Source organism: Microcebus murinus, chromosome X, assembly GCF_040939455.1.
Source record: "Microcebus murinus isolate Inina chromosome X, M.murinus_Inina_mat1.0, whole genome shotgun sequence".
Taxonomy (NCBI): Eukaryota; Metazoa; Chordata; class Mammalia; order Primates; family Cheirogaleidae; genus Microcebus; species Microcebus murinus.
This window is the reverse complement of record NC_134136.1, coordinates 36,842,243-36,857,304: the sequence shown is the minus strand read 5'-3', so window position 1 is coordinate 36,857,304 and position 15,062 is coordinate 36,842,243. Positions and strand designations below refer to the sequence as shown.

General features: G+C 35.4%; 1 protein-coding gene across 1 annotated transcript in view; it reads right to left on the bottom strand.

Moving 5' to 3' along the window:
- The window catches only part of COL4A5 (collagen type IV alpha 5 chain), a 223,403-nt gene that overhangs the window by 81,541 nt on the left and 126,800 nt on the right, over positions 1 to 15,062 (bottom strand). Inside the window, exons 23-29 of the mRNA XM_012750437.2 lie at positions 13,768 to 13,838; positions 13,249 to 13,440; positions 12,253 to 12,421; positions 9,717 to 9,809; positions 9,517 to 9,621; positions 8,447 to 8,544; positions 4,782 to 4,932 (exon numbers count right to left, since the gene is read on the bottom strand). Coding sequence (XP_012605891.1) covers positions 4,782 to 4,932; positions 8,447 to 8,544; positions 9,517 to 9,621; positions 9,717 to 9,809; positions 12,253 to 12,421; positions 13,249 to 13,440; positions 13,768 to 13,838 — 879 coding nt within the window. The remainder of the gene's footprint in view (positions 1 to 4,781; positions 4,933 to 8,446; positions 8,545 to 9,516; positions 9,622 to 9,716; positions 9,810 to 12,252; positions 12,422 to 13,248; positions 13,441 to 13,767; positions 13,839 to 15,062) is intronic.

The following is a 15,062-nucleotide window of genomic DNA, read 5'->3' as shown; positions in this document are numbered from 1 at the left end:
CATGTGGTGTTTACTTTTCCATTCTTGTGATACTTCACTTAGAAGAATCATCTCCAGTTCCTTCCAGGTTAATAAAAGAGGTATTATTTCACCATTTTTTTATGGCTGAGTAGTTCTGCATGGTATACACATACCACATTCTATCAATCCACTTACGCTTCTTTAAATGTTTGTTAGAATTCATCATTGATGACATCTGTACCTGCAGTTTTCTTTGTTGGTAGGTTTTTAACTACAAACTCAATTTTTAAAAGTAGATGCCTGGATTATCTATTTCTTTTTCAGTGAGCTTCAATAGTTTGTATCTTTTAAGAAATTGGTCCATTTCATCCAAATTGTCAAATTTATAGGTGTGAGTTGTTTGTTATATTGGTACGATATAGATTTTGTTGCTATGGTATATTATACATATTTTTATTTCTTTCAATATTTCCAAGAACACTGTTCTATTTGTCACAATGATACCTTTGCATGTTATTCCTGCTGCCTGGAACACCCTTCCCTGAAGACTCAGTTCAATTGTCACCTTATATATAAAACCTCCCAGACATCTTAGAGAAGACCCTGAATGAAAGTAATATATGAAGTAAACTGAATGCTTCCAAAGTCATCTTCTTGTTTTTTTCTTTTGTATAATCTGATTCTAATGTTTGGCCTTAAGCACATTTTCTTCTTCATTTAAATATTTCCTGATAGGTATTAGCCTTATTAATTAATTATTGGTCATAACATTGTTTTGAAAGTACTGTATCAACCTTTCTCACAGTTTAGTTACTGAGTTCTAATACCAGACACTGGTGTGCATCTAGTAGGTAAATTTTTATTGTTATATGCTTGCTGAGTTTTGACTGTGGTCTATTGATCCAAAACATTAGTGATACATTTTCATAAAAGTTCCCATTAAGATAACTTCTATCATGGTCATGCTACCTAGATTTTCGTACAGTAGTGAGCAATCTCTGAAATCTTCAAGATTAAAGTCTGTACTTTTGTGTTTCTACTGATTTGAGTATTACTTAGGATGGTACATAATAAATGTTTACATGGCAGAATACCACAAACACTTATTCTACTAGCATCTTAAGGACTGCACTGAGGTTTTAGTAATTGAGAATAACTGCTATTACAATATGGGGATCCCAGATTTCCTTCTAAAGATTAGGCAAATGTCTGATAAAAAGTTCATGTTTAAAATAGGCTTCGATCCATTTCTTCACAACCTTTGTCTCAAGGACATATGCAAACAAAATAGAGTGAGTGGGAAATTTCCACAAAGAGACTGTTTGTCACATATATTATCATTTAGAATGTCTTTATCTGCTATTTTTTTGGATCACAGGTCTATATCTGGAAGAGATAATTGCTGGGAAATACTACCTGTAACTTTGAGTGTTACAGTTTATAGCTGGCCAGGACTGTTTAGTAAAAGACAAACAGGTATTTTTAAAAGAGCTTATCTATGAAGAGTTTATAATGGGCTAGTTTATGGCTTTAGTTGGCAGAGCTCTAGCCTGGTTAGAATTGAGCTGGGCCATCTTATTGCTTTAACAGGGATCAATCCAACATGTTTCAGAAGCATGGACCTGTTCAGATTATTCTCTAGGACATAAAACATTGACCAGGAAAGGCCAATTCCTTGCAAATCATATTCCTGTATATAATTAGGGAACTCACAATTAAGGAGGTAGAACAAACCAATAGAGAAATAGGTAAATGACATTAGCAGTTCACAGGAAAAAAAAATATATGGCCCTTAAACCTATTAAGAAAAAAAAAAGTCACTCACACTCATAGGAAGGGGCGTACAAATTTAAACCACCCTGAAAGTAAAGACAAAAGATCTCATAAAGCAAAAAAAAACAAAACATTTTTTTAAAAAGAACAAAGTTGGTGGGTTACATTAGCTGACTTCAAGTCTCACTATAAAGCTACTATAATATAAACAGTATGATACTGGCTTAAAGATAGTAAAACAGATAAATAAAAGAGAATTGATAGCCCAGAAATAGACCCACACATATATAATCATTTGATTTGACACAGATCCCAAAGTAATCCAATGGAGAGGGGGTTATTTTAAACAAACAATGCTGAACAAAAATTATTTGAGAAGGACAATAGTTTTAAACCTAGAAACTAAAACTATAAAGCTTATAAAATAAAACCTAGAATATCTTGTCAACTTTGGAGCAGTAAATGTTTGTTAGACAAGATATAGAAAATGACAATTATATAAGAAAAAATAGGTAAATGAAACTTGTATAAAATTAAAGCTTTTGTTTATCAAAATACATTAAGAAAATTAATATGAAAGCCAGATAGATATAAAATATGCATAAACACATATCTGAGAAAGGACCAGTATGTAGGCTATATAAAGAACACTTCCAACTTAACCATAAAATGAGAAACAACCTGTCTTTTAAATTGGATAAATTATTTGAATGTGTAAATAGTTCACAGGTTCATAAAAAAGAGCTCAACATTATTAGTCATAAGGAAAATGTAAATTAAAATTACAATATGATACTACCACACACCTACCAAAATTCCAAAATTAGAGAGAAGGTGGCACTGAAACTTTCATACCATATTGGTGTGAATTTAAAATGGTTCATCCATTTCGGAAAAAGGTCTAGTAGTTTCTTACATAACTAAGCATATACCTATCTTATGACCTAGCAAATCTATTTTTATTACTGTGTTTCCCCCAAAATAAGACACGGTCTTATATGTAATTTTCCTCAAGAAGACACCTTAGGGCTTATTCTCAGGGGATGTGTTATTTTTTTAAGTATGGTACAACAATCTACATTTATTCAAATACAGTTAAGTCGTCTTCTTCTGGAACATCATCATAACTCTCCAAACCCCAAATTCCATCCTGAATTTCTTGCGACTCTATTTCCTTTAGAATCATTGGCCCAAATCTCTCATGTCGAGCAATAGAGCTCTCATGGTGCAGATGAGAAGGGGTGCTCATCTTCTTTACCACTTCGTGATGAAATGCATGGGTTGTGCAGATACACTGTGTAGCTATGCCCATCAATGGGTCTTATTTTCGGGGTAGGGCTTATATTGTGAAAATGCTTAGAAATCCTGCTAGGGCTCATGTTATGCGTAGGTCTTATTTTTGGGGAAACACAGTAGTAGTTATTTATCTAAGCAAAATGAAAGCACCTATCCATAAAAAAATACTTGTAAAAAATGTCCTTAACAACTTCATTCATAATAAAGAGCAAAAAACTTGACACAGTCCAAGTATCCACGATATATTCATACAATAAAATACTTCATAACTTCATTGAAAAAAAAGAACTATTGATAAACACAACAACATGGATGGAACTCAAAAAACATTATGCTGAATGAAAGAAGCCTTACAAAGAAAGTACATACTGTATGATTCCATTTATAAAGAGTTCTAGAACAGGCATGGTGAAAAAATTCAACAGTTTATAGCTTTCACTGTGATTGCTGGGTTAGAGGCTGACTGGAAAGGGGCACAAGAGAAATTCTGGGGATAATATCTTGATAGGTATTTGGGTTACACAAGTGTATGCTTTTGTCAAAATCCAGAAACATATCCTTAATATTTGTACATCTCATTTAATGTGAATTTTATATCAAAATAAAAGAGTTAAACAGCTACAGAATTTTAGTTATGGTATTCATGCTTAAGTATTTAGAGAGAAATACAGTGTTGTTGCAATTTATTTTGAAATGCAATAAAAAATAGATCAATGGGTAGAGAGAGGGATGGATAAATATATATGTGACAAAGCACAAATATGATGGGTATATAGTAGTCACTATAAAGTTCTTTATATTTGCTGAATATTTGAAATTTTTAAAAATAAATTGTTGGCAGGGAGATAAAACTTTAATTATAGGCAGTAGATATATGCATTGTTCAATGTACAATTCTTTTTCTGTATGTTTGAAAATTTTTACAGTAAAATGTTTAAAAGTAAACTAAACTGAGAAACTTCTATCAGGTTAGCAAAAATTTAAGAGTTTATCAGAATACTCACTTATCAAGGCTGCGGGGAAAAAAGCACACTCATACACTGCAGGTGGGCGTATAATATGATGCAAATGGACAATATCTAGAGATACATTTACCTTTAACTCAGAAAAATCCATTTTCATTACTTTATTCTGATATTACACCTGCACACATCTGAAATAATATGTATTCAGTATTCACACAGTATTCACTGTGGCATTATTTATAATAAGAAAAGATTGGCAAAAATCCAGCCTAGCAACTAGTGGAATAAACTATGCTATACCCATGCAATTCAATCTTAAGCAGCTATTTTCAAAAATACAAGATCTCTATGTACTGATATGGAGCAACATCCAGGATATAAAATTAAATGTAAAGTACAAAAAAGTCAAAAGGTAGTACTTTTTCCTTTAAGAAATAGAGAAAAGTAAAAATATATATTCTAATTGACTAGTATTTTTATAGAGGAGCACTGAAAATATAAATAAGAAACTAAAAAATGGGTATATATGGGGATGGAGAGGAACAGAGTGGATGAAGAAGGGATGGACGGAAGACTTCTCAGTGTTACTTTCATACATATGTGATTGTATAATCTATTCAATGAAAAAAAGACAAAAACAATCAATGATGGATAGAAAAAAGAGTGTAGCAGTGACAGAAGCAAGGGCTTTTCAGTTAATTGGGCTTATTACTCACAAACTTTCCCAAAAGTTTCAATTTCTATAAAAGTTAAAAGAAAGTTGGGAAAGACCAACAGTCTCCATACCTTTTGGTCCAGGTAGCCCATCCAAGCCGGTGCGTCCTGGAGGACCTGGAGGTCCTGGGAAACCACGATCACCTTTTGGACCAAGTGTTCCTTTGAAACCTGGAAGTCCTGGTGGCCCAGGTGGTCCAGGTAATCCAAATCCTGGCTCTCCCTATAGCATACACATGACAAAACACAACAACCCCCCCCCATGATATTCCTGGTGCTTACTGTTCACCATAAAGAATTTAAAGTAGAAAATACAAGGTAATGCTTCTTTTTCCATGGTGGGGAGAGAAGGTAATTCAATAAAAAGCAATTGGTATGTTGGAGAAAACATCTGGAAGGATGGGAAACAGGGTTTAGTAAAACAGTGAGTTGGACTGGTTTCAGGATAAGAAAGAGATAAATGAAAGAGCATAAGATTAAAGAACAGTCTACTCAAGTGAGGAAATGTGATTATAGACAGTATTAGATAATCCTAAATAATTATTTTTAATTTGACTAAGTATGATAATGGCATTTTGGTGGGTTTTCTTAAAAATAAAATGCCCATTTACTTAGAGATGAATACTGAAGCATTCGGAAGCGAAATGACATGATTTTGATATTTGGGCTAAAATATTGAATCAAAGGAAAAAGGAATAGATAAAGCAAATGTGATAAAATCTTAATAATTTTGAATCTGGGTGATGAATGTATGAAAGCACATTATATTATTCCTTTTACTTTTGTGTTCATTTGAAAATGTTTATAATAAAAACAAGCAATAGAGAAGAGGTTTTCTCGTGAGAGCTGAGGTTGTGGTTAACTGCTTTTTCCATGGAAAATAAGTAATTATGATGGAACACAGGAAGTTTAAATCAATCAAGCACAGAGAAAATGCATAAGAACAGTCAGGATAATTACATACCACCACAATTTGCTGAAGGTTGACTGAGGAAAGTTTGAGATTAGATTATGAAAAGAATAGAAAGTAACTCAAACACAGTATTTATTATTAGTATTACTAAGTCAATAGCAGTGATTTGTATTATATATCCGTGATGAATTAGAACAGAGGGCAATAGTATGGGAAGGTCTTGACATGATATACAATTCCATTTCAACCAATCATTCACACAGGCATGGACAGAGATGTAAAGGACAGAAGTGAGTCTACAGAGATGCATGGGGGAGCTGGTCATTACACAGGCATACCTCATTTAATTGTGCTTTATTTTACTGTGCTTTTGCAGATATCATATGTTTTACAAATTGAAGGTTTGTGGCAACCCTGCATCAAGCAGGTCTATTGGCACCATTTTTCCAAGAGCATGTACTCACTTTGTGTCTCTGTGTCACATTTTGGTAATTGCTGAAATATTTCAAACTTTTTGATTATAATTATATCTGTTATGGTGCTCTGTGATCAATGATCTTTGATGTTACTATTGTAATTGTTTTGAGGAACCACAAACTGCACCCTTATAAGGTATGTTCTGACTGCTCTACCAACTGGCCACTCCCCTGTCTTACTCCCTGTCTTCAGGCCTCCCTATTTCCCTTAGACACAACAATATTGAAATTGGGCAAATTAATAACTCTATAATAGCCTCTAAGCATTCGAGTGAAAGGAAGAGTCATACATTTCTCACTTTAAATCCAAAGCTAGAAATGATTAAGCTTAGTGAGGAAGGCATGTCGAAAGCTGAGACAGACCAATAGCTAGGCCTCTTGTTCCAAAGAGTTAGCCAAGTTGTGAATGCAAAGGAAAAGTTATCAAAGGAAATCAAAAGTGCTACTTTAGTGAACACAAGAATGATAAGAAAGCAAGACAGCCTCATTGGTGATATGGAGAAAGTTTTAGTGATCTGAATAAAATGTCAAACCAGCTACAACATTCCTTTCAGCCAAAGCCTAATCCATAGCAAGGACCTAACTCTCTTCAATTCTATGAATGCTGAGAGAGGTGAGGAAGCTACAGAAGAAAAGTTGGAAGCTAGCAAAGGTTGGTTCATAGGGTTTAAGAAATGAAGCTGTCTCCATAATATAAAAGTGCAAGGCGAAGCAGCAAGTGCTGATGTAGAAGCTGCAGCAAGTAATCCAGGAGATCTAGCTAAAATAATTGATGAAGGTGGCTACAGTAAACAATAGATTTTCGATGTCAATGAAATAGTCTTCTATCGGAAGAAGATGCTATCCAGAACTTTTAAATCTAGAGAGAAGAAGTCAATGCCTGGCTTCAAACCTTCAAAGGACAAGCTGACTCCACTGTTAGGGGCTAATGCAGCTGGTGACTTGAAGTTGAAGCCAACACTCATTTACCATTCTGAAAATCCTAGGGCCCTTAAGAATTATGCTAAATCTACTCTGCCTGTGCTCTATAAATGGAACAACAAAGCCTGGATGACAGCATATCTGTTTACAGCATGGTTTACTGAATATGTTAAGCCCACTGTTGAGACCTACTGCTCAGAAAAAAAGATTCCTGTCAAAATATTACTGCCCAATGACAATGTATCTAGTTACCCAAGAGGTCTGAGGGAGATGTACAAAGAGATTAATGCCTGCTAACACAACATCCATTCTGCACCCCATGGATCAAGGAGTCAATCTGACTTTCAAGTCTTATTATTTATGAAATACATTTTGTAAGGCTGTAGCTGCCATAGATAGTGATTCCTCTGATGGATCTGGGCAAAGTGAATTGAAAACCTTCTGGAAAGTATTTACCATTCTAGATGCCATTAAGAACATTAGTGATTCATGGGAGGAGGTCAAAATATCAACATTAACAGGAATTTGGAAGAAGTTGATTCCAACCCTCATGAATGATGTTGTGGGGTTCAAGACTTCAGGGGAGGAAATAACTGAAGATGTGGTAGAAATACCAAAAGAACTAGAATTAGAGGTAGAGACTGAAGATGTGACTGAATTGTTGCAATCTCATAATAAAACTTGAGTGTATGAGGAGTTGCTTCTTATAGATGGACAAGAAAGGTGGTTTCATGAGATGGAATCTATCCTAGTGAAGATGCTGTGAACATTGTTGAAATGACAACAAAAGATTTAGAATAGTATGTAAACTTAGTTGATAAAGCAACAGCAGGGAGAGCATTGAGTCCAATTTTGAAAGAAGTTCTATTGTGGGTAAAATGCTATCAAACAGCATCACATGCTACAGAGAAACCTTTTCTGAGAGGAAGAGTCAATCAATGTGGGAAACTGCATTGTTGTCTTATTTTAAGAAATTGCCACGGCCAACCTCAACCTTCAGCAAGCACCACCTGGATCAGTCAGCAGCCATCTGCATTGAGGCAAGACCCTCCACCATCAAAAAGATTACAACTTGCTGATGGCTTAGATGATTGTTACCATCTTTTAACAATATTCACTTTATTGCCATGGTCTGGAAACAAATTTGCAATAGCTTTGAGGTATGCTTGTATTCTCTAATTTAATCAAAAGAATTGACCATTCAAAAACAGGTTCGGAAATTTTTTCTTGCTCCAAATATGACCTCTTGGACTACTGAAGATGATTTGGGGTTAAATATTTTAAATGACCATAGATAAGATAAAACAGTTAAGTTTTATCTATATAGTGAAGACTTGGGATGATGTCTAAGACAAAATAGAGAACTAGAAATAAGAAAGGTAGCAGAGATAGGAAAATTAGAAGGAATAAATTAAAATGTCCCAGACCTTCAGTCCTGGAAAGCCTGGTGGCCCAGGAGGACCTTCTAGACCAATTCTTCCAGGTGTCCCAGGTGCTCCTGGAGGTCCTGGAATTCCAGGAAATCCTGTAAAATGATGTCATTTTTAATCCCCAAAGAGATCCAAATTCCCAAACCCATATTTTCACCTTATCCAGTCATGCTTAGTAACTGCAGTAAGTAAGATATTAAAAGCACAGTGACATGCTATATGACTACTTAGGTTAGGATAAGGCCTTACAGATATCTGATATTCCCTCTCTATTCCTTATGATCCTATTAGTTTCATATAGAACTAGTGTGTAGGAGATACGCTCTCCTGAAGAAAAATTAGGGCTATTACATAATAAGATAGAACTTAATGTAAGAAATGAATGCCACACAAAAACACAGAAGAACTTTTGTTATACTTACATCTAGATATAGCATGATAAAGGTCTACCATATAATTCTGGACATGAGCTAAAAACAACTGCAGATATTATACACATATAATTATATCTAACACTTTAGAAAGTACATGGTATAAATGAGTAAGGATATATTTAAGAACTGTCCTCAAACAAATGTGTAGTCTTGTCATTCATGAGAATAAATTCTGTGAAGAATAAAGCAGAACTAAAGCAACAGCCCTAAAAAAATTCAATAAATCAAGAGAATATTATTTAGGACAAAATATTGCTTGGATATGTGTATGCAGTAAATCTGTTTTCTGTTTAACACTATGCATTAATTCAACAAGTATCTACCAAGTGCTTTCTATGTGTCAGGAACTAAGCCATGAGAATACAATGATAAACACAAAAGATAATACTTCTCATGATTTTTTTAGCTTATATATCATTTCAGTATATATACAATTTCAATATTTTCTTGTCTAGACTGTTTTAGGTAAGTATAATGAACTAAAAGTTCATATGTACTATGACTGTCCATTTATGTTCTTTACAGCATACAAAATGGTACGTTTAATATATTTTATTTGTTGGTGAATTATATCAAAGAAAAACATTATACTAATCAACTAACCTACGCTGCTCGCTACCCATTCCAACATACCTTTGGGGCCAGGTGGTCCAGGAAGCCCAATTCCAGGTATACCTGGTTCTCCTTTGCTACCAGGTATTCCTGGCAAGCCTGGTTGGCCTGGGAGTCCAGGGTCACCTATGGAGAAACAGCAGTTTTTTTTGGAAAGGGAAATGTTCAAATAAAAATAGCCAACAGTATTAAAGATGTTTTGAAATAAAATTCTCATATACCTGGAAGACCTACTTCACCATCTCTGCCTGGGTTACCAGGCAAGCCAGGCTTCCCTGGCTGGGTTATCGTTTGACCTGGATCACCTTTAGGACCTGAGAACAAGAGTAAATCAGTGGTGAATGAGAGATTTTTACCTGACTAAATATCTCTTTTAATTACAAACAAAAAAGGAAATTATCAATGATCTTTTGAAAATGCTAACAAAAATTCACAAGAAAAACAATCCCACATTATATATTCAAGGAAGATATCAAGCAGAAAAATTTCAAAGGGAAAAGTAGATGACAACTTTAAGAGTTTCCATGATTGAAGATGTGTGACAATTAATTTTAGGTGTCAACTTGACTAGATTAAGAGATACTCAGATAGCTGGTAAAACATTATTTCTCGGTATATCTGTGAGGGTGTTTCCGAAAGAGGTTGGCATTTGAACAGCAGACTGAATAAGGATGATTCACCCTCACCAAATGTGGGTGGGCACCATCCAATTAGCTGAGGGCCCAGATAGAAGAAAAAGACAAAGAAAAGGTGAATTTGCCCCCTCTCTCTCTTTTGGAGCTGGGATACCCGTCTTTTCCTACCCTTTAACATCAAAACTCCAGATTCTCTGGCCTTCAGACTCTGGACTTGCACCAGCAGCCACTCAAGTTCTCAAGCTCTCAGACTTGAACTGTGCCACACTGCTGGCATCCCTAGTTCTTCAGCTTGCAGGCAGCCTACTGTGGGACTTCTCAGCCTTCACAAATGTGTGAGTCAAATTCCCAATAAGTTATCTCTAATCTGTCTATCTATCTATATCTATCTATCTTATGAGTTCTGTTTATTTGGAAAACCCTGACTAATATAACAAGCTATCTATAAAAAATATCTAAAAAATCAAATTGTAGAAAACAAGGAAAATATTTCTTTTTAGTCAACTAATGGTACTTTTACATTTTATGCATGCAAAGTCCAAGTACAACTACTTCTCATTAATTGAAATAGGAGCTTGGAATAGGCTCAGAAGAAAGGATTTCCTAAACATGACACAAAAAGCACTAATCGTGAGAGAAAAGAGTAATAATTTTGACTATATTAAATTGATTTCTGTTCATTAAAGACACTATACAGAGTATGAAAATAGCCAATAATGGTAGGTAAAAATTCATAGCTAACTAAAAACTAATACACAGAATATTCAAAGAACGCCTCTAAATGAACAAGGAAAAAAAAACAATAGAAAAAATGGTCAAAACACTTGAATAGCCATTTCACAAAAGGAAATTCAAATGTCAATAGAAAAGATATTCAACTTTAATATAATCAGAGAAATGCAAAATAAAACTGCTATGAGATACTATTACACTCAACAGATTAGCAAAAAACATAAAAGTCTGACAATTCAAAAGGTTTGTGAAGATGCAGAGCAGCAAGAAATCTCCGACACCGTTTGTAATAGTATAAATCGGTGCGCATGTTCTGGACGTAGTGTGGAACTATCTAGTCAAGGTGAAGACGCACTTATCCTATGCCTTGAAAATGCTATCTTAAATATATATCCTAGCCCAATTGGTGAGCATTTTCAGTAAAAGACCAGACATTAAATACTTTGGTTCTGGAAGACCACATGGTCTCTTTAGAAACTACTCAACTCTGTTGTTACAGTGCAAAAGCAACTACAGATGATGGTAAATGGGTGTGGATGTGTTCAAATAAATTTTTTATTTATAACAACAGGGGGTGGGCCAGATTTGGTCCATGGGCCATAGTTTGCCAACCCCTTCCCTAGAAAAGTGTGAGCATATGAACACTAGGATATTTTATATCCATAAAATATATATGACTGTACATAGAAGTATTATTCATAATAGACTGAACTATAAGTAACTCAACTGACCATTAACAACAGAATGGAAGAATCAACTGTGATATATACCACATATACATACACATACATACATAAATACATACAATGGGATACTATACAGCAATCAAAATGAATATAATATAGACAAAGAACACTTACCCTATGATTTCATTTCATGAATTCAATTCATGAATTTCAAAAAGAAATAAAATTAAAATACCATTTAGGAATGCATAGGTGATAAAACTAGGATGGAAATGGAAGGAAATTATGCAAAAATCAGGACAGTGGTTACCCTTGGAGAGGAGGAAGGGGACTGTGATCAGAAAAGAACAGGGAAAGGAGGGTGGTGGTTTCTAGGATACTGACAATGTTCTCTTTCCTGAAGTGTGTGGTAGTTATGCGTGTGTTTCTATTAAAATTATTTGTTAAACTTTGTATCATGTATCATATATTAATACTTAAGAACAAAAGTAATAATAATAACAATGAAGATAGAAAAAAATTGAAGAAACGACCCCCTTAAACAAAACCGCATTGTGTTCCTTTGCTAAAGAGTCCTTAAGAGTCCAAATATAAATGGCCAGGGAAAGACACCCCCTCAGGAAATGAGGCCAAGTGTGGCCAAAATACATTTCTGCTTTTAATCATCAAATTTAAAACAAAACAACCAACCACAGTAAACTTACCTGGTACTCCTGGCTGGCCTGGACTTCCTGCCACACCTTGTATGCCTTTTTCACCTACTGGTCCTGGAGGGCCAAAACCAGGAGGGCCACTAGGCCCCATATTCCCTGGGAGACCTGGTAAACCTGGATTCCCAGGGGGACCTCTTTCACCCTTAAAAACAATTCCACCCTAAAAAGGGAAAAGTTTAATACAGAAACACATAGAAATAACAACTATCTGTAGTTTGGTATTACTGAATACAACTAGGAAAGGATATAGACATAAAAAATTCTTAAAAGCTATATAGGGTTTATCTTAAATGCTATAAAAGTGAGTAGGGTTATGGGGTGGTACGTGTGATCACCACATTTATTTACTCCTTCAACAAATATTTTTGAGTTCCTGCTATGTGCAAAATGCTGGTGATAAAACAGAAAATAAAAACAGACAAAAAATCTCTGACCTCACGAAACTTATATCCTAATGTAAGCCAAGAAGGTTATAGTGTAGCTAACATATTATAAAATATCACTTCCCACCTAAATATCAGGGGCTGTGTGATGTACACAAAATGAGACTGTTCATTTATGTTCAATCTTTTGGCTCTGTGGCACATTTAACAAGGCCATCTACTCTTGCTAATCTCTAAGTTTACTACACAGAATAACCAAGTTAGATTTCTGGTTGTTAGGTCTACACTCAGACAAGGATACATGGAATAAGACAGAGGGAACCACATACTGACTCATAAACATCTTAACCTACTGCTCATCTATTCTCAGCTAATATTACTCAATATAGTAACGGGTTAAGAAGTTTATAAAACAACTGAGAAAAAAGAGTAGTGAAGAAATCCCACATAGTCAGTAACAATATATCATTACTGTATTATCATAGTCTTTTAAGCTTTGATTGGGTGTTCATCCGAGCACCAGGCTCATCCTCTGTATTAATTTAGGGAACATTTCTAAGTGAAAATTTGGCCTCACAGAACCAAGAATATCAAACCAACTCACAGGCTCTCCTTTGGGTCCAGGAAGCCCTGGCAATCCATCTTGTCCGGGGGTACCAGGTAAACCAGGAAGCCCTGGAGCTCCAGGGGAACCCAACTCTCCTTTGTCACCTTTCATTCCTGGAAAAGTGAGGATGTCACCAGGTTCACCTTTAGATCCAGGAAAGCCTGGAGCACCTGGAGCTCCTGGTATTCCCTGAGGCAAGGTAAAAAAAGAAACAATAGAAAAAGAAGAAAAAGAAAATCAGTTTCTTTTTTTCTAACACTTAACTTCTCTCCAGTTTACCCCATCAACTCACCTAATAACATCTGGTATACAAAGGACTGAATCAAGTGAGGCATGTGAGTCAGGAAGAGTCAAGGAATTAAATAAATGTAATAGAAAAACTATGTTATATATGTATAGATAGATAGATATAGAGATAGAAATACACACACACACACACACACACACATAAGTGAAAATCAAGGTGTAAATGGCTTCCTCTACTTCTTTTTGTTCTATAATATACTCAAAACTTACTGGTAATCCTTTGGGACCGGTTACACCAGCATGTCCTTTTTCACCCTTCTGTCCAGGAAAACCAAGAGATCCTAACAAACATAAACACATACACACATACATACACACACACATGATAATGTGAGCTCTGAGCCTGAACCCCTGACAAAGCTCATATAGAAATCAGCAAGTCAGGAAGTCAAGTTGTTAAAATAAGAACCCCATTCAATCCCATTTAAATCACATTTTTATTTTCCTCTTTTATCTTCTCAAAATGAGGAAATCATCTCTTATTTTAAATAAATTTCACATTTCATGTCACATATAATATTGTATACGTAGATATTTCCAACTCCAAAGTATCCTTTCTCAGAGCTTACAACTACCAAATACTATGCAAAGAGTTGCTTGGGCTCTTATAACCATTGCATTGTCAAGGGGAGAAGGAGATAAGGAAAAAGTCTGCATATCTTTTGACTTATACAATTTTCCTAGATCCTTTCCAGTCCTTTCTTTAGTTTGTCATTCCCTAAAATTTGGTTTATGAGAAACATTTGGAACCCAAATACTAGAGGAAATGTTCCTAAAGCAGTTGTTCTCTAAATAGATCTCTGGACCAGCTGCATCATCACCACCCGATAACTAGTTAGAAATGCTATTATTTTTCTCTCTTTGGAGATAGTGTCTTACTCTGTTGGCTAGGATTGAGTACAGTGGTATCATCATAGCTCACAGCAACCTCAAATGTCTGGGCTCAAGCAATCCTCCTGCCTCAGCCTCCTGAGTAGCTGGGACTATAAGTGTGTGCCACCATGGCCAGCTATTTTTCTATTTTTTGTAGAGATGGGGGTCTCACTATTGTTTAGGCTGATCTTGAACTTCTGGCTTCAAGTGATCCTCCCGCTTCAGTCTCCCAAGGTTCTGAGATTGCAGGTGTGAGCCACCTCACCCAGCATAGAAATGCTAATTGTTGAGCCCCTACTCCAATTCTACTGAAACAGAAACTTTGGGGTTGGAGCTTAACAATCTGGGTTTTAGTAAGCCCTCCAGGTGATTCTGATGCATTCCCAAGTTTGAGACCCACTAAACTGGAGGTGTGGAGCCAGATTACAAACATCCAGTGGCATCTGTAAGACTTGCTGAAAGTATTCCCAAGCTCCAAATGAATTGGTGTCCTTGGCAGACACACTAGACAGAAAAATAAGAGATCTGGTGTCTATTCTCAGCCCTGATTCAGACATAAAGTGTGATTTCAAGAAAGTATAATATTGGGAATATCCCAAGAGGAAGTAAAACAGTTGTCAGTCAGATAGGTA